The 22,469-nt window shown below is 34.8% G+C and overlaps 1 protein-coding gene across 1 annotated transcript in view; it reads left to right on the top strand.

Annotated features, from left to right (window-relative positions):
* Dhc36C (Dynein heavy chain at 36C) overlaps positions 1 to 22,469 on the top strand; it is a 165,706-nt gene that overhangs the window by 82,877 nt on the left and 60,360 nt on the right. Inside the window, exons 35-43 of the mRNA XM_074173808.1 lie at positions 5,692 to 5,921; positions 9,686 to 9,884; positions 10,101 to 10,310; positions 10,378 to 10,603; positions 11,565 to 11,906; positions 13,536 to 13,764; positions 16,062 to 16,215; positions 16,272 to 16,597; positions 18,539 to 18,765. Of these exons, the coding sequence (XP_074029909.1) occupies positions 5,692 to 5,921; positions 9,686 to 9,884; positions 10,101 to 10,310; positions 10,378 to 10,603; positions 11,565 to 11,906; positions 13,536 to 13,764; positions 16,062 to 16,215; positions 16,272 to 16,597; positions 18,539 to 18,765 (2,143 nt within the window). The remainder of the gene's footprint in view (positions 1 to 5,691; positions 5,922 to 9,685; positions 9,885 to 10,100; positions 10,311 to 10,377; positions 10,604 to 11,564; positions 11,907 to 13,535; positions 13,765 to 16,061; positions 16,216 to 16,271; positions 16,598 to 18,538; positions 18,766 to 22,469) is intronic.

The following is a 22,469-nucleotide window of genomic DNA, read 5'->3' as shown; positions in this document are numbered from 1 at the left end:
TATAATGAAAAATTTAATGGGAATACGGTTTTTTATTTCTGTTTCGACCTCTTCTTCCTTGCCATACTTTATTTCGTTAATATCCTGGAACTGTCACTTACCTTGCCTTAGATAACGGCCACAGAATTAATAAAAATAGATTGAAACTGTTGAGACCAGTACGCATGACAATGGTTTTAAGATGCCTTCGACAGTTTAGAATGAAATCTATGAACAGCGATAAAGGTCTCATTCCAAATGATCCGTTTACATAATAATTAGAAATAGAAAGCAGGTAAATATTACATGACAGCTCCTCAAAATGACCACGTTGAATTCAAAAAGTGTTTTTGATTTTGAATTAAAAGGGCAGCAAAAGTTCCAGTAAAATGAAGGTCTCGACTGTTCTGTAAGATACGTTTCGGACATAATAAAACTCTACCCATTTCCAAAATTTATTTTTGAAACTTCACCTGCAATTACCTGTGTACTTGAATCAACTAACTACGTTGACATGTAAAAGTATGAATATTACTGAAGTTTTTTCCCACCACCAAACCGTTATTTTAACAACTTGACACGTGTTTCGATCACCAAGTGATCATCTTCAAGAGGAAGATCAGTTTGATCTTCCAGTAATATTCATTACTACACCAAAGGTTCCAAACAGTGCATCACAATTATGTAAAAGTATCATTGATTATACATTTTTAGGGCAGCTGATTTCCAGTTGAAAATATCTTACCGTTATGGGTTTGAAAATATCGATGTTCTGTTCTGAAGGTCGTGAAACTCTTACAAAAAAATACTATCAACTCCTCCCTCTATCCCTTTCTGGATGCAATGAAGACATATTTATAACAAATTCAAGTCCTAGGTACGATTTTGGCGAAATGAAAAATATTAGCAATTTCCGACACATGAAAAGTTCTGGTCGGATTTAGATTCAATACATTGCAAAATGACCGTCCCACAAAAGAGCCAAAATAGCTGGAAATACTGAAATATTCAGTGAAAATTTTAAGAGCACATATTTATTCACGTCAAGTGGTTATTTTTCATTATTGTTATAATTTATAATTATGTATTTTCTATGCACTATTCGAATGCATTATACAAGAACGAGTTATTTATTCCTCACAGGGCTATCAGATTATGATCAACTTTCTAGGAAAATTGAATGTAGCAAATCAAATTGTTAGTTGAAATTCTCAAGTTGAATTACACACTGGTTCATTTCCATACTGCTTAGTATTGATTGTCGATATCATCATCAGGCACATTAGATTAAGGCGCTATTTTCAGTTAAATATTTTTCTTTATACTTATGTGCAGAGTGGGCCAAATTGGATACTTTCAAATGGAAACTCCTGTTTTCAAACTAGATAGTTGGAAACTGATGGCTATGTCTGAGGATCAAATTTTATGAGTTACATGAGTTCGAAAATGCAAATTTTCGAAAAGTTGCTGTAACTTTCTTTTCGTTAAAGATATCTTGTTTTTATGAAAACATTTCCAGAACCTTTTTATTACGTAGAATTCAATGGTGTAAAAATGTCAAATGAGATATCGATAGTCATTGATAGAGAAGAGACACCCTTTATATTCCTACATATTTCAATAGAGCCTAAAATTGTATTTCCAAAAATATAGCACACTTGATGTTTTGTAAGTAATCTTTGAAATAAAGAGCTTTTAGGTTTTTTCATGTAGACTTTGAAATGCACACTTTGATCAAGTAGACTTTGAACAACGAGCCGATAAAACAGAAAGAAATTGTTCAGTAGTTGCTATAAACTATTGAAAAAGCTTTTCACAGCAGTAATTAAAACACATAGTTCCAATAAACAACAGTAAAACAATTTATTAAATGATATAGATATCTGGACGGTTTTTGCCGAATTAATTAGTTCAATAGAAGTGAGAGAAGCAGAACTTTGCATCAATTCCAATTCGTATCTAGAATTGGTCGGCAATTCAAAAATAAAATCTTTCAACCTTCCTCAAAGGTAAAAGTCCATTGGTGTTAGGTCCGATGACCTGGCCGGCCAACTGTTGGCTCCTTGGTTGGCTCTCCAATTATTACCGAAAAATTGGTGACAATTGCAGTGTTGTGAGGCGTCTTGTTGAAAATATATTTTTCAGAGCTTCATTAGTGGCGATTCACCAACAAGGGGTTCAATATTTCGCCTTAAAATTTCAAAATACCTTTGAGATGTGAGAGTGCCATTATGAATGAACAGGCCGATAATTCTACCCCTGAATACACCTGTCCCCACACTGAATCCAAATCTTCTTTAACTCCTCTGCTCCACAATAGAATGAGGATTTTTTGTGCCCAAGTATAAGAATTGGAGCGGTTGAAAAACCCGGCACTTCTCACAAGTGCAGAAAATGAATAATTTGTCGAAAGAATTTACTGATTGGTGTAGTGACAATTCCCTAATTGTCAATCCTGACAAACAGTATGTCTACAGTTTTATTTTCGTACAAAAATCTCAAATGATTATTTTGTTCACGTAAACAACAAACATATATATTTTCGGATTCAATAAAATTTCTGGGGACATATTTAGATGTAAATTTGAAGTGGAATACACATGTTGATCAGGTGTTTACACACCTGATCAACAAGACTCTATAGTAGTTATTATGCAATTTTGCAGCTGAAGAATATATTCACACTAGAGCAATTGATAAATATGTACTATGCTCCCTCATACTCACATATTTCTTATAATATTGTTCTTTGGGAAAGTACGGCCAATGCTCGCAGAGTTTTCATTGGTCAAAAAAGACTAATTCGTCTAATATTTGGCTTAGATTACCGAATGATGTGTAGGAATGATTTTAAAATGTTCAAATTACTGACGGTTCCATCGATCTACATTTATAAAACTTTAACGTATGTTGAACTCAACATCTCGAGCTTCTCAAAAAATTCTGATTCTCATGAACATTCTACGAGGCATGGTGACTTATTCAGAAGTATAAAGCACCGTACATCACTTTACGAAAGCAGTCCTAAATATAATGGAATAAGATTTTTCAATCATCTCCCAAGTGATATCGAAAACGAAAAAAATATTAATAAATTCAAAACAAGATTGAAAAAATATTAAGTGAAATCCTGCTTTTAGAACATTAGTGAATATTTTGCTAATTCATAGTTTTTTTTTATTTGTTGTTTGCTTGTTTGTATGGACAATATGTTTAAAGTAATATAGTTATGTGTATATAGTTATATATATATATATATATATATATATATATATATATATATATATATATATATCTGTGCAAATACATCATATGACTTGTCCTATATGTGTATGATCTTAAAGGATGAATAAATATTATTATTATTATTATATTATTATTATCATAAACTGTTTGTCCAAATATAATTCAACAAAAATCGCGTAACTTTCCAGGAACCACTAGCAAAAAGCCATGGGGCGTTCAAAATCTCCTGATCTGTGTTGAAGAACTCTTCTGGTTCTATACAAGTTCATTTTGTGTTTTTTAAAAATCCTCCTAAATGTTAGTTCTCAGTAAGCCTGTTGATATTTTCAAATTTCGTGTTGACGTTTTGGCACTATTTTCAACAGATACTAAAACGACTATTTCTTCCAACTCCTTATCATAATTTGATTCATATAATTTTGACCTTTTCTATTCAAATTAACCACCATCAATGGACCTTTTTCCTGAAGTACAAAAAATCACTCAGTAGCAGCGCTAGTAGTTCGGTAGGGACAAATACTGCCTAATCCTCATATAATAATGTTTTTAACAGAAGATGTTCCTGGAGCAAAACTAAAATTTGTATCTGTAAAGGATAACAATGTTGTAACATTAAAATGTTGGCTTGCATGCCGTAATTTAAAAGTGACTGGAAAAAAAAGTATTAATAGACAGGTTAGTATACAGACTCTAGTAAAAGAGTAGCGGTAGATTCAAACTGTAATAAAAGAAATTCAAAATTATTATGAATTTCAGATTTATTTCCGAGTGAAATATGAATCAAATATAGATGGTAGGTATTGAAATAAATTTAATTAAATATAATAAATGAATATAATTTGATAAACGATTGAAGTTATATCTCATTCTAATCAATGGTAATTAACTATGAAAAATGTACTATTCATTTCATGTTTAGAGCATGCATATGAATATTTATTTATTTTTTGCACTGTTAAATCCTCTCTCCTCGAAACACATATCCATTTCTTACATCTAACCTCATTGATATGAGGTTTTTTAAATGGTATAAAATACAATTTTTCTTTCGGATATCGATTATCTGACGTACAATTCGCAAAACAGCAAGGCTTTGTTGACATTATACTAGCACAAAATAATTTTTTATACCAGATTTATATTTTTAAATGATGAATTGATATTACGTAAATAACACTGTTACATGCCTACATGTGAATAGTTTATGTTTGTCCCTACTACTAGTGCTGCCTCTCGTGACACGTTTGCTGTAATATTGTCAGGAAAAAGGCTCATTAGGTTATGTCGCAATATTGCGAAAATATGTTTCTAAAAGGTTATCCCATTTTTTATAATTCACATACTTCATTGCGAATGCGTTTGAAAATTTTACCAAAAACACTAATTGAAGAGCGTCTTTATTGTTTAAATCAAAATTTGACAACTACCATCAATTTGCATTCTGTTTTATCGCCGCATCGTCCAAAGTCTACTTGATCAAAGTGTGCGTTCCAAAGTCTACATGAAAAAAAGGAAAAGCTCTGTATTTCAAAGATGACACTAGCAAAACATCAAGTGTGTCTACATTTTTGGAAATACAGGGTGTCTCTGAAAAAATAGTTCTCCACCGATAAACTTATAAAACTCAGTTCAGACCTTCTTTGGACTATTGTTCTCATGTATGGAGCTCTGCCCCTAAACATACCCTGAAGTTGCTGGATTCCATCCAGAAAAGAGCCATCTGTCTGATTGGAGACGCTAACATTACGTGCAACCTTGATAGCCTGGAACATCGAAAAAAGGTTGGAGATTTGTCTCTCTTCTATATATACTTTTACGGAAAGTATTCAAGCGACTTGGCACATTTGATTCCACCAAGAGCGGCACATATAAGAAATAGGCGAGGAACTGTGACTGCTCATCGTTTTTAGGTTCAACTGATTACACCTCAAACTTCACCATTCAAGAACTCTTTCATCTGGAGAATTGCGTTCATGTGGAATAAACTTCCAGAGGACGTTGGTGAACTTTCATTCTGCATCGATTCAAATCCAATCTGAATCACTACTTTCGCATAGGCACAGCTCCGATAGCGATTTAAGGATCTTCTAGTAGTGCTTGTGTTTTGAATTCTACGTAAAAAGCGTTTTCAACATATTTTCATAGTAAAAAGAATTTTTTGACAGAAAAAAGCAACTTTTTGAAAATGCTGTAATTAGAAACGATGATAGATATCGATGTACAGTTTTCACATTGAGTTTGTCATAAAATTTGACCTAACCATCAGTCTTCACCTATATAATTTGAAAGCAGGAGTTTCCCTTTGAAAGTGTCCAATTTGGCCCATTTTGTACATTCTTGCTTGAAGTCTCAATTAAGGAAAAATGTATCGTTACAAACTAATCATTAGTAGTTAGGATTAATATACTGATGAAATGATGTCTTTCTTCCAAATTTGTGATTGTATTTTGACCATTTATATTTCAGACATGGCCGGAAGATGCCCTACTGGCTGTAGCGACGAGATTTTTGGGTGAAATAGAGCTTATCGACAAGGAGCGTCAAGTTTGCATCGATATGTGTCAGATGTTCCACATATCTACGCAAGAACTATCTGAAGAATATTACTTGAGACTAAGCCGACGAAACTATGTGACCCCAACTTCGTACTTGGAAATGATAAGCACGTTTAAGACATTCCTGTCAAAGAAACGAAAGTAAATTATTAATATTATTGTCTTGTGGTACAATTATTGTGAAAGAAGATATATTTTTGCAAATCTACTTTCTTTCATACTTGAAGCCAAATAATGTGATTTTCTGTGGAAAATGCAAATTTCATCATAGAATCAGGAAATATTTTCAAATCGTTTGTATCAAAGAATGAAAAAATTGCTAACTGGACTATATATTAAAAAAAATATGAAAATGGAACAAAACTCAAAAGATTCAACATTTTTTATTAATAAATTTTACAATCTATCTCAGGCATAAAAATGTTCGAGTATACATATCATATCTGGCTTTTCCTGAGATGAATGGGACTACTCTTGGTTTTACCTTTGCCTTTTTTTTTAATCTGTCTTAATGCTCGTTCTATATTAGTGTGTAATCTAGAATCGTTTTCAGTTATCCAACCTCCTAATCTTGAAGTTTGAAGAGTCGTATTTCCTATAAATACGTCAACTTTAGTTTCCAGATGAAAATCAACCTCTTGTCAGTCATCTCCTCTCTATACTAACCTCCACGTCAAAAATTTCAGATGAAGTGAATCGTCGAGTGACACCTCATTTGGAAGACCTTACAATTTTGTAGCTAACCCCATACATTTTTGACATTGGGACAATAGGAAAAAAAATAACACTTTTCTAAGTTGTTAAGTTAGAAAGTTAATCCGAACAAAAACATTCAGGTCGAATATTCGACCTGAGCACAATTAGCTTGCTCACAATGGTATGACCAACTTCTGTTTTCTCCATTACATTATGTTGTTGACATGTTTGTAAACTATCTAGAGTAGTTGGCTGCGTCTCATATACATTTAATTTCATTCATGCGCATAGAAAAATCCAGCGGTAATAAATAGGGGGAATTGAGTGGCCTTTGTGTGAAACCTCTTTCTCTAATACATTGATCTGGAAAATTATTGTCGAAGAATTTGTTGCACTGGTATCAAAACCGTTTTGACATCTTTCGAGGAAGTTTAAAAAATAAAGCCAATCAAAGAAAGGCTGCAATTTTTCTCCCAATTTTGACTCTGAAACGGTTGGATATGTATGTTATTTTTGATGGTAGAAATTGTAAAATAGAACAAGTTACTGATAAAAGGCATAAATTGTATTAACGGGATGAAATGAAATGTTTACTCTTTCTACACCAACATTTTTTCAAGATTGTGGAAGTGATTTCCTTCGAAAAAAATGTACAAACAATTGTTTGGGATGACGCACTCAAATGTTTCTGTCGTCTGAATCATTTTTCGCACAGACAGACCGTCAGAAGACAGAGAGTACCGTCTCTGTTTGGAAGATGATGAAACCGCAGAGCACAAAATTGTCAGTAACATAATGGTTGGATCCTCATTTTGATCTTTCTTATGGTTACTGAACATTCATTTTATCGGTATTTCTTGGAAATTCCTATTGATTATGATTCAGTGAAATACAGAAAGCAACCACATTATTTTCTTTTTTTACCAACGTTCTGTTCGATGTATCAACGATCGGACAACTGGAACCTCATTTAGCTCTTTTATATTCTGTTTCTTTTTTTTTTCTGAAAATATAACACACTAGCCCAAGGGTTACCGATCTTTTTCAGTTGTCGGCGCAATTACAAGTTTAGTATTTTGTCACGGCGCCCTGTTCTAGTTTGAACTAAGTTTATTATATTTATGAGAATTCAGAACTGAAATAGAAAACAACAAGATAAATTCAAGAAAAAATGAAATAAAATAGTTACTCAGTCGAATCAATGAAAAGGATGAGCTTGGTAATCTCCACACAGTTTTCCAAAGCGGGTTATAAGGCTTGATCCTGCTACTTTCATTTCTTGCTTCGCATTAATCCTTGATCGGTATTTGATCTTGATTACTGCTGAAGCTTTTGAAGTTGAATTTGTATATTCATTTTGAACGGATAACCAAATCAAGTCACCTTCATTAACTTTTTTCATCCACAACTGCATTTTTTTTAAATACCGCAATCTTCTTCAACAGCTTCAGAAGGTGCGTGTTGTTGCCTTGCAAAGACGTTTAGTTTTTCAAATATATACGAAATAAGAAATTTTCAGGTGAAAACCATCATGAATTACAGTATTACAGCAGGGCTGTAAATTCAACTCAAATAACTGTGCATAGTTTGTTGAAAAGTCTGGCCTTTAGCGGCCTATTTATTATTTAGTACTTGGTTCAATTCAGAGTTCATTGATGCAAGAGTTTCCCTATGGATGATGCAATGGGTCGATATTGCATTTGGTGCCAAACATGGATCGAGCAACATCAGTATCTTTCCCAATCCAAACCATTTTCTGCAATAAAAGTCTAGGTCGGTAGCACTTTTATGCTATTGCAGAATGAAAGTTCACCAACAGTAATAATATGAGCCGGAAAGCTTACCTAACAAATATGATGTGCATCATTATTACTGTCAGTAGCCTCATCAAGCTGCAAATCAAAATCCTTGCCTTCAATTTTTTCTTCTAATTGGTAATTGAGATCTTCAGCTATTCCATGAATTTCTCGATATTGTTAGATAAGGGTATAATATGAGGTTTTTTGCATTCTGCCAACCTGTATGCCATTTGAATGAAGCTAACAGTACGTTGTTAGGTACTGATGCCTGCTGAGTGAAAACGTTTTTTGTTTTCATTAAATTTTGTAATTTTCGGTGACAAAAACCCCGCGATGCCTCAGTTATAGTAGGATGAACTGTATCGAATCTCGTTTTCTTACTCGGGAGCATACTTTCGGATGATAGCATTTTCAAACAAAGCACACACTACGGATTCTCTTTATCGTCCACTTCTATAGAAGTAAAATCAAAGTCCAAATAGCTATCATCGTATTACCGATATTTTCTCTTATTCGCTTCCCCGCCGCCACTAGTAGATGCTTTTTTACTATCATTCGAACAAGCGCTCAAAATATTTTTCACTACATACGTACGCGCGAATACTCATGGTTTCGGATAGTGATAGACAATTGATTCACGGCGCCCCTCTTTTCTTTCTACGGCACACCAGGTCGCCGCGGCACTCACTTGAGAAACCCCTGCACTAGCCTTTTGTATGTAATGCCATTACAGATACCTTTTGAAGGTTGAGTGGATGAAAAGGTTTTGCAGAGACCCTTATCTACAAAAACTGAATCTCGCCACTTTTTTTTATATAAATGTTTGTATTAAGTTGTATGTTAAGAGTGTAAATAATCAATATGTCAATTTTATTATCATTATTATTACACACTCTGTGCCTGCCCCGTTGCGGACCGGAACAGGTTTTCATGGTTTGAGAGCTTCAATCTTGGCTTCTCACCTGAAAGATCGCTCATCAAATAAGCTAACCAGCTTCATTGAGAAACTGGTGTTATTTGGCCGAATTCGACAATAAACCCTTGCGGTTTGCTGTGGTGGGTCGAATAAACCCTTTGGATTTTGGCCTCTCCTATCTACCTACCTACTTGCAACTTCTGTCGTCGCGTCATTCTTTCTTTTGTCTTTTGATTGTGCTCCCTGTGTGAACATCTCTTATCTTGATATTTAAAAAAAGAGTCATACTACTTTTAAATTGAATCCAAATATTCAACTGAGAGCGAAAGGAATTGGATGTATGGAAAAATATTTTGTAGATAGATTATTATTATATTTATTGATTTTTTTCTCCAAATTATTCATTTGAAGAATCTGCATAACTTCATACTTACATAATTGGAATTGATTGAAATGAATGTATAATTGTCCCTTCATTTTGCTATTGATTGCAGAGAGATCATAACACTCAAAAAAAGATATGAAGTTGGTTTAGAGAAACTCGAATCTGCTGGAGCGGAAGTGTCTATAATGCAAGCAAGTTTGGCAGCCTTGGAACCCCAGCTTGTCATCGCAGCAGCCAAAGTAGAAGAAACGTTGAAAAAAGTCGAAGCTGAATCTGCAGAAGCTGCTGTCGTTGAAAAAACTATACAGGTAGAGATAATGAGGATGTATGTACATCAACCAATCTGACACCACAGTTCATTTCGTCTGAGTGTGAAATAGATTTAAAATCAGCACCTATAATTTGTGATAGACACTTCAGAAATTACTTTTTAAACTCTGATTTACATAGTTTAGGATATCCATGTTTGTATCTTCAGTTTCGATAGTTTGCACACACTTCAATTACAAAATGATTTCTCAAAGGTTGACGAAGAAGTGGCAAACGAGCAGGCCAAAGCTGCTCAAGCCATCAAAGATGAGTGTGATGCAAACCTGGCAGAAGCAATGCCGATTTTGAATGCAGCATTGGCTGCTTTGAATACGCTCACACCTGCTGATATCAGTGTTGTGAAAACAATGAAAAATCCCCCCAAAGGTGTAAAATTGGTTATGGAAGCAGTATGTATCTTGAAGGTGAGATATTGATAGCTGAACAACTAAACTCATTTCAGAGCTGATAAATATGAATACCTTTTTTCAGGACATAAAACCTCAAAAAGTCCCTGCTCCTAGTGGAATTGGAACAGTGGATGATTATTGGGGACCATCTTTGAGAGTTTTGGGAGACATGAAGTTCTTGGACAGTCTAATCAACTATGACAAGGATAACATTGCACCTCGCATTATGGATAAATTAAAACACCAAATCTTGAATGATGAAAGCTTTGATCCTGAGAAGATAAAAACGGCATCCACCGCAGCTGAAGGTAAAATGTGTTTGAGAATTTGGTATGTTAACAATTTGTGAAACAATTTTCGAAAAAAATGAAGGAGGTTCGGACTTATTCTTATACTGCCATGTTTAAAACGCGAATGTGAAATAAAAAAAATTAAGGATGGAACTTCTTGATTGAAATATCTGATCCAAATAAGTTTGTTGTCAATGAAAATAAAGATAGTATTCACAAAAATAAATACTGAATTTCTAACTCAGGATAATAATGATGATATTTTGGTGTTCATTAAATTTGAATAACTATGTCTATATATGAGAAAGAAAGAACAACCGAAAGGGTTGATACTAAGTCATATACTAACTAATTTTGACTAATTGATCTGTGATATTCTTTTCAGCGGTTATACATTTTGAATATACTCTTATCAAAAAGTACTCAAAGACAACTTGTAATGCACTGTTTGGAAACTTTGGGGTGTAGTAAAGAATATTACTGGAGTTTTTCACGACAAACCATTACTTTCAAACACTTCGACACTTGTCTGGAATTAACGAAATTAAATGTAAGGAATGCAATGTAAAATATTCTGGACAAACAAAAAGATCTATTTGAATAAGATATAAGGAACACTTAGCACACCTAAAATTTGGAAGACCAAAAAAATCAGCACTTGCCCATCTTGTTTTGCAACAAAACCATTCCAAAGACTTTAGTTCATTAAGATTAGTTAGACAAGATGACCACTTGGTGATTGAAACACGTGTCGAGGTGTTTAAAAATAACGGTTTGGTGTTGTGGAAAAACTCCAGTCATATTATTCACTCAATAAGACTTTTTATTTCATATAAAAAATTCTATGAAATATTCCTTTCGAACTCCGATTACTGATTTTTTAAAAATGAAGTTGAACTTTGCGAGGTATACATTTTCATCTACTAGTTAACAGGTTGCAATACTTGTTTTTCTAAGATTGACTATGCATGTTTTCAAGGTCTGAGTAAGTGGGTAATTGCGATATCCAAATACGACAAAGTGGCCAAAGTTGTAGCCCCCAAAAAAGCGGCGCTAGCCGTTGCTGAGAGTGAATTTCAGGCGGCAATGGCGGCTCTGGAATTGAAAAGAGCCCTGTTACGCGAAGCCAGGGAAAGAGTAGCCAAACTGGAAGCAGCGTTGGAGGCTGAACAGAAAAAATTTCAAATTCTCACAGACGAGGTGACTTTGTGTCAACTGAAGCTGCAAAGAGCAGAGGAACTCATAGGAGGCTTGGGAGGAGAGAAGGATAGGTGGAGAACGACCGCCAAGGAACTAGGAGAGAAATACTTCCTACTGACAGGTCAGCCCTCACATTCAATATGTAGAATTGGAAACTCTGACGTAAAATAATTTGAAGAGAATACTTTCTACACACCAGAACATGAACAAGAGATGAAACTAATTTTTGCTGGCTTTTAAAAAGTTTTCATCATCCCCTGATGATGTTAAGTTGGTTAGTGAAACGCACGTCGAGGGGCAGTTATTTATGTTTTAGTGTGGGAAAATAATTCTCTCCAGATCGATACTTTATAGCCCATTTCGAATAGTACTGAAATGTACAACAAATTTATTTTCGCAGTACTATTTGTTTGTTCTGGACATTTATTATGAATCAATAACCTATTATGAGGGGCGCTATTATCAGTCTGTTATATGATTTTAATTGATATGGATTTTTTTGTGAATTTGTGTTTATAATGATCTCAATTCTACGAGGTTTGGCTATAAAACAACAGGATATTTGTAACTTTTTTTATCTTTTCTCTTCATAACTTTCACCTTACCCTGACCAATATATTCGTTTCCACCATCACTATATCCATTCGAATTTATACACACACATATAGGTGAACCGCGTCTGGTTCTTTCAGTTTTTCGTCGTTTTGGCTTCGAATTTGAAGCCATTTTCAAGAAACTATGAGCCGAAACATCGATCAACCAAAAACACCAGACGCGGTATATGATGTATGATGAGTTATTTTTTCGGGTTTCGCTCCATGTTCCGTGTTTTTTATCCTCATAAGGATTATTTTCACAATGTTTCGGCAAAGTCTCATTTGCCATCTTCTGGTGATGTCTGGAGTTCAATTCGAACTCTGTGTGTCTTAATTTATAGGGATGGATGCTTCCATTTACCTGGGTTGCTGCCACTACCTATGTTTGCTCGACTACCTGTTTTGGCCCTTGAGCTGCCTCTCCTGCCTCTGTTATTATACCTGTGTTGTCATGTGCTAAGTTTTGCTTCTCGGGTGTTACGGTCTGTTTGCTTTTGTGACGAGATAAAATGGATCTTTATGTTGTTGGTGAACTTTGCACATCATCCCTCTTATTCATACTACTAGGTCATTTTTCAATTTCGATAGCATCTCTGATTATTCGAAATTACAAGTTTTCACTGCTTGCTAGTATTTTTGTGTTCTCGAAATTGAAGTTGTATCCTGTCGCTAATACGTGTTGGAAGAGAGAAGATGTGATGACTGAATTTAAAGTTAGATTTATTTGGTCGAGTTTAAATAGGTGAGAGGGAGTCGAACAGACCCACTCAACTTGAACCCTACCTAACTTATCCGTCTCAATTTGTGAATTTCCAGCCTTTCCTCTAGTAATTTAATGTCAATATTTCTTAAATAACTGAAGGTTCCTGTGTTGTCAGCAAAAACAATATACTTTTCAGAAAGACCTGCATACCGTGAATTGCGAATATAAATTGGAAATAGAATAAGCCCAATTACAGAGCCTTGAGGTAATACTTTTTCTGTAAATATATTTTTAACCTTGTATATTCCAATATGAGTGCTCGTTACTCTATCTTCAAAACACCTCTCGAATAACTGTCTTGCTTTTCCTTCATTGCCATAATTTTCTATCATAGGCTTTTTTCGGAGCCAGAAATATTCCTATTGCATTTTTTCTTCGTTACAACTTCTAGGAGATATTTTGATTGCCGCTGGTGTTGTGGCGTATCTCGGCCCATTTACAATGCAGTTTAGAGCAGAACAAGTAGAACAGTGGGTGGACGCGTTAACTAGCTACGAGATCGTCTGCAGCAGAGATTTTCAGCTCACACAAGTCCTAGGGGAGCCCGTGATCATCAGACAATGGAACATCTTCGGTCTACCGACAGATAATTTCAGCATAGATAATGCCATCATAATTTCGTGAGTAGAATACTAATTCACCGTTCGGAATGAATTTCCTATAAAGCACGTTCCTATTGAACCATCGATAATTGTTTTTTTTTATTGTGGCTTAATAGTATTATACAGAGTTGGTCGATAGTCTAATATAATGAAAATGATGGTACGATTTAGTCAAAAAACAGTATTCATTACTGTCAGTGGGTTTTATGGAAAATCGAAACCTAGTTATTTGAATCAACCATTCTGATTTTTATGATCACCAAACCAAAGTCGGTAGAGCGTGTATCTAATGAATTTTATCAAGATAATATCACAACATACAAAAATAAAAGCAAAACATAAAATATTCATGATAATAATTTAATAATTCTCACGAAATGATTTTATTATAGACGTGTTTCGCCAACACCGTAGCTTCATCGGTAGTGATGAAGCTACTAATGAAGCTACGATATAAGCGAAAATTGTTTATTTATTATCATGGAGAGTGTTATTGGAGTAACGGGTCAGTCCATTCATAATTCATAACATAGAATATTTAGTAAGTGAATACAAATTGATTGTGTATTATTAATATTCATTATACTTTATTGTTCTGTTTTATTAAGTTATAGGAACCCAAAACAGGGTTGACTGCTGTTCTGATCAAAGACATCCGTTTGAAGGGAACAGCAATGTTCAGCTATTTCCTACTAACTATTCCATCTTGACGGATGTTCTTGAAATATCTATTGCTTTTGGTTTTGTTAGACTCTACTCTATGTAGGAAAGAACGATGACATCTTCCTTGAGAAGACGACTTTATGAGATCAACAAAGGGCTCAAATGAATACTCGTAACCTAAAAACGGGGCGTTTAGAATAGCTTGGTTTTTCTTCGAACAAATTCATTAAATAAATCAGTTGAGAGCCAAGTACTCCCGTATCAGCTTAAATATACGATGATATTTTGATTGATTTATATGTGAAGTTGTTTTCCACTACTTTCTCTACACTTGAATCAATGGTGTGGATTTCCGTCTGAAATAATAATGATAATAATCTATATCAATCCCAAGAAGGAAAAATAAATTATTTGAATATTAATTTTTCAATGGAGTATACAGCACATATTGATAATAATTAAATTGTAATAAGAATGAAAAACAAAAATATAATATGGAGATCTGAATTTCAATTAGAAGAAGGAAGCAGAAACTTTTCCGAATGTTGTTTTTTGATCTATCATGAAAATGGATGGTATTTATTCCACTGAAACTCAAAGTTGAATGCGATTTTTTCTAATAGAATGAATAAAACGTCACGTGGATTGCATATCTGAAAGATCACGTGGTATTTATAGGTTTGAGATATGATAATTTGAATAATTTCATTATTTTATTTTGCGGTTTCTTGAAATGATTCATTAACAATAAATTAGCTGCTCCTCAAATTGAAATTGAATATTATAGATTCGTATATATCAAACAGAAATGTATACATTCAATATAATTTTTGAGAAACAAAATTACCAACCCTCAATGATATTCCTAAAATAGACCTGATTTTTTCATTTAATAAATTTATTTATTTCGGACTTCCATTGTAAAATATGATATAATACGATTTGAATTACATGAAAGAATAAATAAAATTGAGAAATAAAATGAATTACTGAAAATAACAATTATATTAAGTAAAAAAAAAACCTGAAATGGAATAACAATAGCAAACATTAAGCAAAGCATTGAAAATTGAACAATTAAAATAAATAAAAATTGAAAGATTTCAAGCCAAGTTACTTCATAACGTTTCGATTGTTAGTATCCACAATAGTCTTTGGGGAATGACTTTTTTATGCTTAATATAATTGTTATTTTCTGTCACTTATTTTCGGTCGGTAGCCGGTCGGTTCGACGTGGGTGCTTTGTTCATTTCTAAAACGACCGCCGTGTTAGTCAGTGGTTCAAGCCGCTAGCTGAACGATCGATTTTCACTTGCTATTATCCAATCCGTGTTTGAAATCACTCGATAAAATGTAAGACCTCGTGAGTCTTTAGCTCGCAAAGTTTTGACTCCTGAGGGTTGTTGTTCGTATGGATGCGACACCTGGTTAACGAAAAAACATATATTTTTTATATAATCATTTTAATTTTTAATTTTATTTATTCTTTCAGAAATTTCAAATCATATTAGATAATGGAAGTCCGAACTAATGAAATTTACCATGAAACATTGTCAACCACTTCCAAACAAAATAAAGTTATGTTGCGTGATCCGTGTATAAGTTAATATATTCTTTCAACAATAATTTTCAATTATTTCTCAATCATTCAGAAATGCCAGGCGATATGCTTTGATGATAGACCCCCAAGGACAAGCCAACAAATGGATAAAAAATATGGAAAGGTCCAACAATTTAGCGATCATAAGATTGAATCAGCCTGATTATGTCCGAATTTTGGAAAACGCCATACAGTTTGGACAACCGGTTTGTATTTTATACTTTTTCTAAAATAAATCTCTCAACTGATGTACCTGCTTTAGGTACTCCTTGAAAATATCGGAGAAGAGCTCGACCCTATACTGGAACCAGTTCTTGCCCAACAAATTTTCAAACAAGGGGGCGCTCTTTGTTTGAAACTTGGCGATTCCGTTGTTGAATATAGCTCCGATTTCAAATTGTATATAACTACGAAACTTAGAAATCCTCATTACCTTCCAGAAGTGGCCGTTAAAGTGACACTTGTGAACTTCATGATTACAAGTGTTGGTTTAGAAGATCAACTGTTGGGAATCACGGTTGCCAAAGAACGGCCAGATTTGGAAGCAGAGAAGAATGCCTTGATACTCCAAGGAGCTGAAAACAAAAGGTGAGTTTCACAAAAAATAGTGAATCGCCAAAAGTACAATGACGTCCTATAACAGTTTCATCTTTTCTGGTTAGAGTTTACAACCCATTCAAAATGAATCTGAATCAAAATGAATTTAATATTTTTTTTTAATTATATGGTTTGTAATCCAAACATTCGTTTGGAATTGAAACGGATATCATACATAGAAACATTACACAATATAGTATATGAAAGTCACGAAATAAAATTTCACTCACATGAAACAATATAACCCTCAATTGCGTTTTTCGAAGTTTCGGAATGAAACACATCACATTACGACCTATTTTTGAGGTGACATGAAGTCGCAAGAATGAAATGAGTCCCAAAACAAGCACTTCTCTCAATCATCAGTAATGCAATACTCTTCTCGATGCGCTTTTCACCAACCAAGTTGGCTATTTAGGAAGTGAATAAATCTGTTTTTTCAAGGACAAAACACAGGCACTATAGAAAAAGCTTTAAGGCGCTCTAACAGCGGTGCCTGTGCGAATGTAGTGCTTTACATTGGATTTGAATCGCTGGAGATTAGATCCATTTGGAAAAACGTTCTCAGGAAGTTTATTCCACTTAAACTCAGTTCTCCAAATGAAAGTGATTTTGATCAGTGGAGTTCGAGGTGTTCTGAGTTCAACCTCAATGAGCAGCCACAGTCCGTCGTGTATTTCTGATATGTACCGCCTGATATGTATGCCAAGTCACTTGAACACTTTCCGTGAAAGTATCTATAGAGATAGATAGATGTTCCGGACTATCAAGGTTAGAAGTGATGTTCGCGTCTCCGATCAGGCGGATGGCTCTTTCCTGGATGGAATCCAGCATATTAGGGGCAGAACTCCATACATGAGAACAATAATTATTAAAAGTTGCTGAGGAGTGTACAGTTTTGTGGTTCGGGACAGTGTTTGGTTTTTGCGATTCCAGTGACATGATTGTGTCAAGATATATTGGTGTCCATTTTAATCCTCAGCAAACTTATCGAAGCAGAAAGTGGAATTGTCTGACCTGATATTATATCCGGTTCGAAAACATTTGTCTTCTTGGAGAAAACCGATGCCTGGGTTTTTATGGCATTGAATTGAACCTGGTTACTTTCACCCCAATTCGAATTACTTATAGATCCTAATTAAGATATGCAAGTTCCTGCTGCCGGTGAAAATGTGTATCCGCCGCAGATGTCCTAATTTCCATATGGAATGACGAAAGAATTGTGCTGTCGTCAGCTAAGCAATATATTGGATTCTTGGTTTTTTCCAATGAGCCGTTGATATACAATAGAAAGAGGGTTGTAACCAAAATAGTTTCCTGGGGAACACCAGCACCGATGGTAAAAGTATTCGAGAGATATCCATCGTCGGCCACTCGCAAGGAACGTTCCTTCAGGAAGCTGGAGTACCATACACAGATGTGATCCGACAAGCCACAGCATCGAAGTTTGGCCAGCAAACCCTCATGCTACACACGGTCGAAGGCCTTAGAAATATCAAGCGCAACAGCTCTTGATTCTCCATATTTCTTTATTGTGTTATTCCAAATATAAGTGACATACGATAGAAGGTCGCCAATTGATCTTTGTTTCCAAAAACCATATTGATGATCGCTCAAGATGTTTAAGCTTTCAAAATATTTAACGATATGGTGGTTTACGGCTTTCTCCATGATTTTTGATATCACTGATAACAAAGCGGCGACTGGTCTTTAGTTATTTGGGAGATTTTTCTTGTCCTGAACGCGAGCAATCTTCCAACAAGAAGGAAAAACTCCTTTCCTGTAAGACAGGTTGAAAAGTCTGCGACGTAATTGGGAAAAGTGCTTATTTTGGATTCATTCTACACCAGAGGTAGCTTCCATTAATGAAATGAGTGATGACCATGTATCAAATGATAGATGTACTCGTATGTCATGAATTGTATTTTTCAGAGCTCTGAAAGAAATAGAGGACAAAATTTTAGAAGTCCTCAGTACATCACAAGGAAATATACTAGAAGACGAAACCGCAGTACAAATTCTGAGCTCTTCGAAAGTATTGTCCAATGAAATAGCAGCTAAACAAGCCGTAGCAGAAGTGACAGAGCAACAGATTGACAAGGCTAGAATGGAATACACTCCGATTGCTGTGCACTCAACTATTCTCTTTTTCACAATTGGTATAATATAAAATACTTCCTCTTCATTGCTACTATCAGCAATTAACAAATAATTATTAGGATTTTTCGAAGGTGAAATGGTCATTTTTCCAGAAAAGATATATTTTTTGATTTGATTCAATAGTTAGTCAACACTTTCCCAACACCAGAATAAAAATCACGGTCTCGCGACGCGCATTCCGCTAACCAAGTTACAGTTCTCAGGAGATGTTCTGGTGTTGAGAAAGTGTTTTCAATAGATTAATTTTACGCCAGAGGTTCCAGTACGAACTATCCAGTTAGTCATTTGTCGACTGTTGGTGTGTTGTTGTAATCCTACGTTTGTTTGAGTGAAATTTATCGAAGGTCATTATTATTAGTTACTAGCGAAGTACCCGGAATTCATATGAGATTATATGGTAGTTGATATAAAAGAATAAACTTCAAATTATGTGAAGTCGAGGGATCTTGCTTTTATACACACGCTGGTTCACAATGTTCCAGAGCATTCTACAATATTCTAAACTGTTTTTGGTGTCAACGGCATCGACTGCTTTGGCTATTAGCTTCGTGATCTGGGTATGCGATATTAACAACTCTCCGAGCCACTCAGAGAGCAATTATGCCTATTTGCAGTCCGTCAGCCATGTAATGAATCAGCTAGAATAATTCTCACGAGAAAAATATCAGGTCAAGGTAGGAATCGAACTCACGACTTTTCGATCGTGAGTCGGGCGCACTACCACTTGCAAAAATCCACTGCTCTTCTGGACTGTTATAAAAGTTTCTAAAGGGCCCCTGTTTTTTCAAAAAAACATCATTCAGGTGAAAATGTAAAAACCTTTCTGTCGGATTTGGGATTAGGGGCTACCATATAAAACCCCTGATTTCTTCACAATGATTTGGGATTTTCCAGGATGTTCTCATAAGCAAAAAAGTTATGTTCGTTTGAAGATTTGCGTCAAAATGTTTGTACTGTTCCGCTGATGTGGCTGAAACTATATCTATAGTTTCTAAAATGATTTTCCTACACATTAAAGATAGGCAAATGCATAGAAACTGAAAAAATATATTCAAGTGTTTGGTTAATTATTTATAAAGAGTTCATTTTCTTATTTCAACTGCATGAGTCCACTATAATTTTTGTAGTTTATGTAAAATTGGGATAAATGTTCATACATTCAATTATCGAAAGAATTTGCTTAGTTTAATATTATCGAATAAAAGGAATTGCCACTTTGAGAATTAAATATGAAAAATGGACTCAAGAAAATGACTATGACAGAGGTTCTATTTTGTAGATGAACTATCCTCTCAATATTTTCTGTAATAGTCTAGGAGAAATCGGCGCAGGAGTACTGAAAACTATTTCACCTCAATTTTTTATACGAAACTTTTCAAATTACCCTACTGATGATATAAATGCATGTTGCCATGGGGCAACATCGTACCACATTGATTAAACCGAAATTGTTTAAACAATTGCAAGGAATTGTTATTTTCTTACTGGATTTTTTTTACATATTCTTTATTGAAATACAAATAAATAAGGGATTGGTAATGAATACAATATCCTACGTTGTAAATCAAAAAATTATTTATTTGAAGACTTCGTAATAATAACACAAATCAACTCCTGTATTTTAAATGTTTAAAAATTATATATTAAAAAACCAATCAATAAAAAGTATTCTTAGTTTAAGTAATGAGATCAATTTAGTATGATGTTAATCATTTTTTTATAATCAGACTTTCATAACTCAGTCATTATTATCTCACTCAGAATCGCAATTATGGCACACATAATTCTTATCGTCATCCACACATTCCACATGGGACCACATTTTACATTCGATACATTGTATCCACTGTTCTTCTGGTCGACTATTCTCAAAATTGTCTGAACAGACAAGGCAGAAGCAATCTTCGTCGTCAGATTTATTTTCCTTTTCTTTTGGTGCCTTCTTTGTTTTTTTTTCTTTTCCCTTTTTTTTTGCACATATTAATTTTCTTTTACCTTCTCCAGTATTAGTTTGCAGTACCATTTTTTTTGGCTTCATTTCGTTGTTGGTGTTCTTGTTCAATTGAGTTTTTTTCGGGAGTATCCGTCAGAATGGCAGTCTTACGTTTTTTACGACCTTTATTTGTTTCAGTCCTCGGACCCGCTTGTGGTAAAGGTCTAAGATTTTTAGGGTGAGAAATTAAACGGCTGGATAGAATTTGTAAATTGCAGCTGCAAAAATTGAGTTAGCTAACACAGGATCAGTGTCAGCAGAGATCGGGTCCGGTATATTTTGATCAGCCGGTGGTTGGTCATTATTGTTTGACAAATCATTGCTATGTGTATGTTGAACAGATAGGTCGATTGATATTGGAAGATCACATGCTGGAGAACTTGGATCAACTTGAATGGTTGATATTGCGTCAGAACTAGTCAACACATCATTTGGCGGAATTTATCTGTTAACTTGTAACGGCCGGTCAGTCACAGATGATGGCGCGTAGTCAACAGCAGTAAAAATATTCCTATTAAATGGACTTATGCCAGTAAAGGTGAATCCAGCAATTGCATTTCTATTAGTGACAGAAAGAGGAAATGCTTCTCTAACAATTCCAGGAATGTAATGAGTAGTCATCGTTCGACCAGGATGATTTCGCATCTAGTTGTCTGTAGCGGTGTTTATAATTTTCTTAAATGGCCCAAATACTGCTCTATCCAAAGGTTGAAGTTTGTGGAAACGATAGCAGTACTATTCCATTTCTTTTACAAAAATCTAGAGCATTAATTGATATATGCGATGCATGGTTGTCGAGCAGTACCAAGCATTTCTGATCAACTGTGGGCTTGACTTGTCTTTTTAAATGTTGTAGAAACAGTAAAATTTCTGCATCCTGCATCCATCCACTAGTATTGCCAGCTCCAGCACAACCAACAGGACCCTCGCCTATCATGTGGTCTTGGAATCGTTTCAGTGGGAATACGAAAAAAGGCGGGATATGTCCTCCTTGAGCATTGATGGCAACAGCAGCAGTTACTACTCTTCCACTCTCTACTGAGGTTACTGCACTCACTTGTTTAATTCCTTTTTGAGCTACAATTTTGCTAGGTTTTTGAACAGTGCTCAACCCTGTCTCGTCCATATTTCAGATATCTTTTGGCTCGAATTGGTACCTATCCATTACCTCAGTAAGATTATCAAAATATTCACTCACATTATGCTCGTTGAAACTTGAAGCCCGCGACAGACTTGTTGCTTGAGGACATCTCAAAGACAGGCTCGGGTGTCGTTTTAAAAATCCCGTCAACCATTCCTTACCCGCCTTTCGACTATCGTGCCACTTTTCAGGAAATGTTTTTCCATTTTTAATCTCTACCTCGTAGGCCAGTTTACGAACTTCAGATGGAGATAGCCCAAAATACACTGCAGACCACTCAATTAAATAGTCGCGTAGATTACTTTCCTCATTATTAGAAAAAACTCGGTTGATGCAACGGTAGCCCACAACTGCGCTAGTATTTACTGCTTTTAGTTTTTTTATAAATCTATATAATGTTACATGGCAAACATTATTATTTTTTGCCAGGCCTCTTATTTTTGTACCATCTTTAAAATGCTCTTCAGCCGCTTTTTGATACACTTCCGTGTCGGTCGTTCCTAGTTCAGTAGTTCTTATGCGTTGTCGTGGCATTCTGTTGAAGTTAAGACACACATAAAAATATGATA

The sequence above is a fragment of the Leptinotarsa decemlineata genome, unplaced genomic scaffold (genome assembly GCF_025532065.1).
Source record: "Leptinotarsa decemlineata unplaced genomic scaffold, Ldec_3_MD MMD2_tig00000505_RagTag_RagTag, whole genome shotgun sequence".
Taxonomy (NCBI): Eukaryota; Metazoa; Arthropoda; class Insecta; order Coleoptera; family Chrysomelidae; genus Leptinotarsa; species Leptinotarsa decemlineata.
This window is presented reverse-complemented; position numbering and strand designations above follow the sequence as displayed.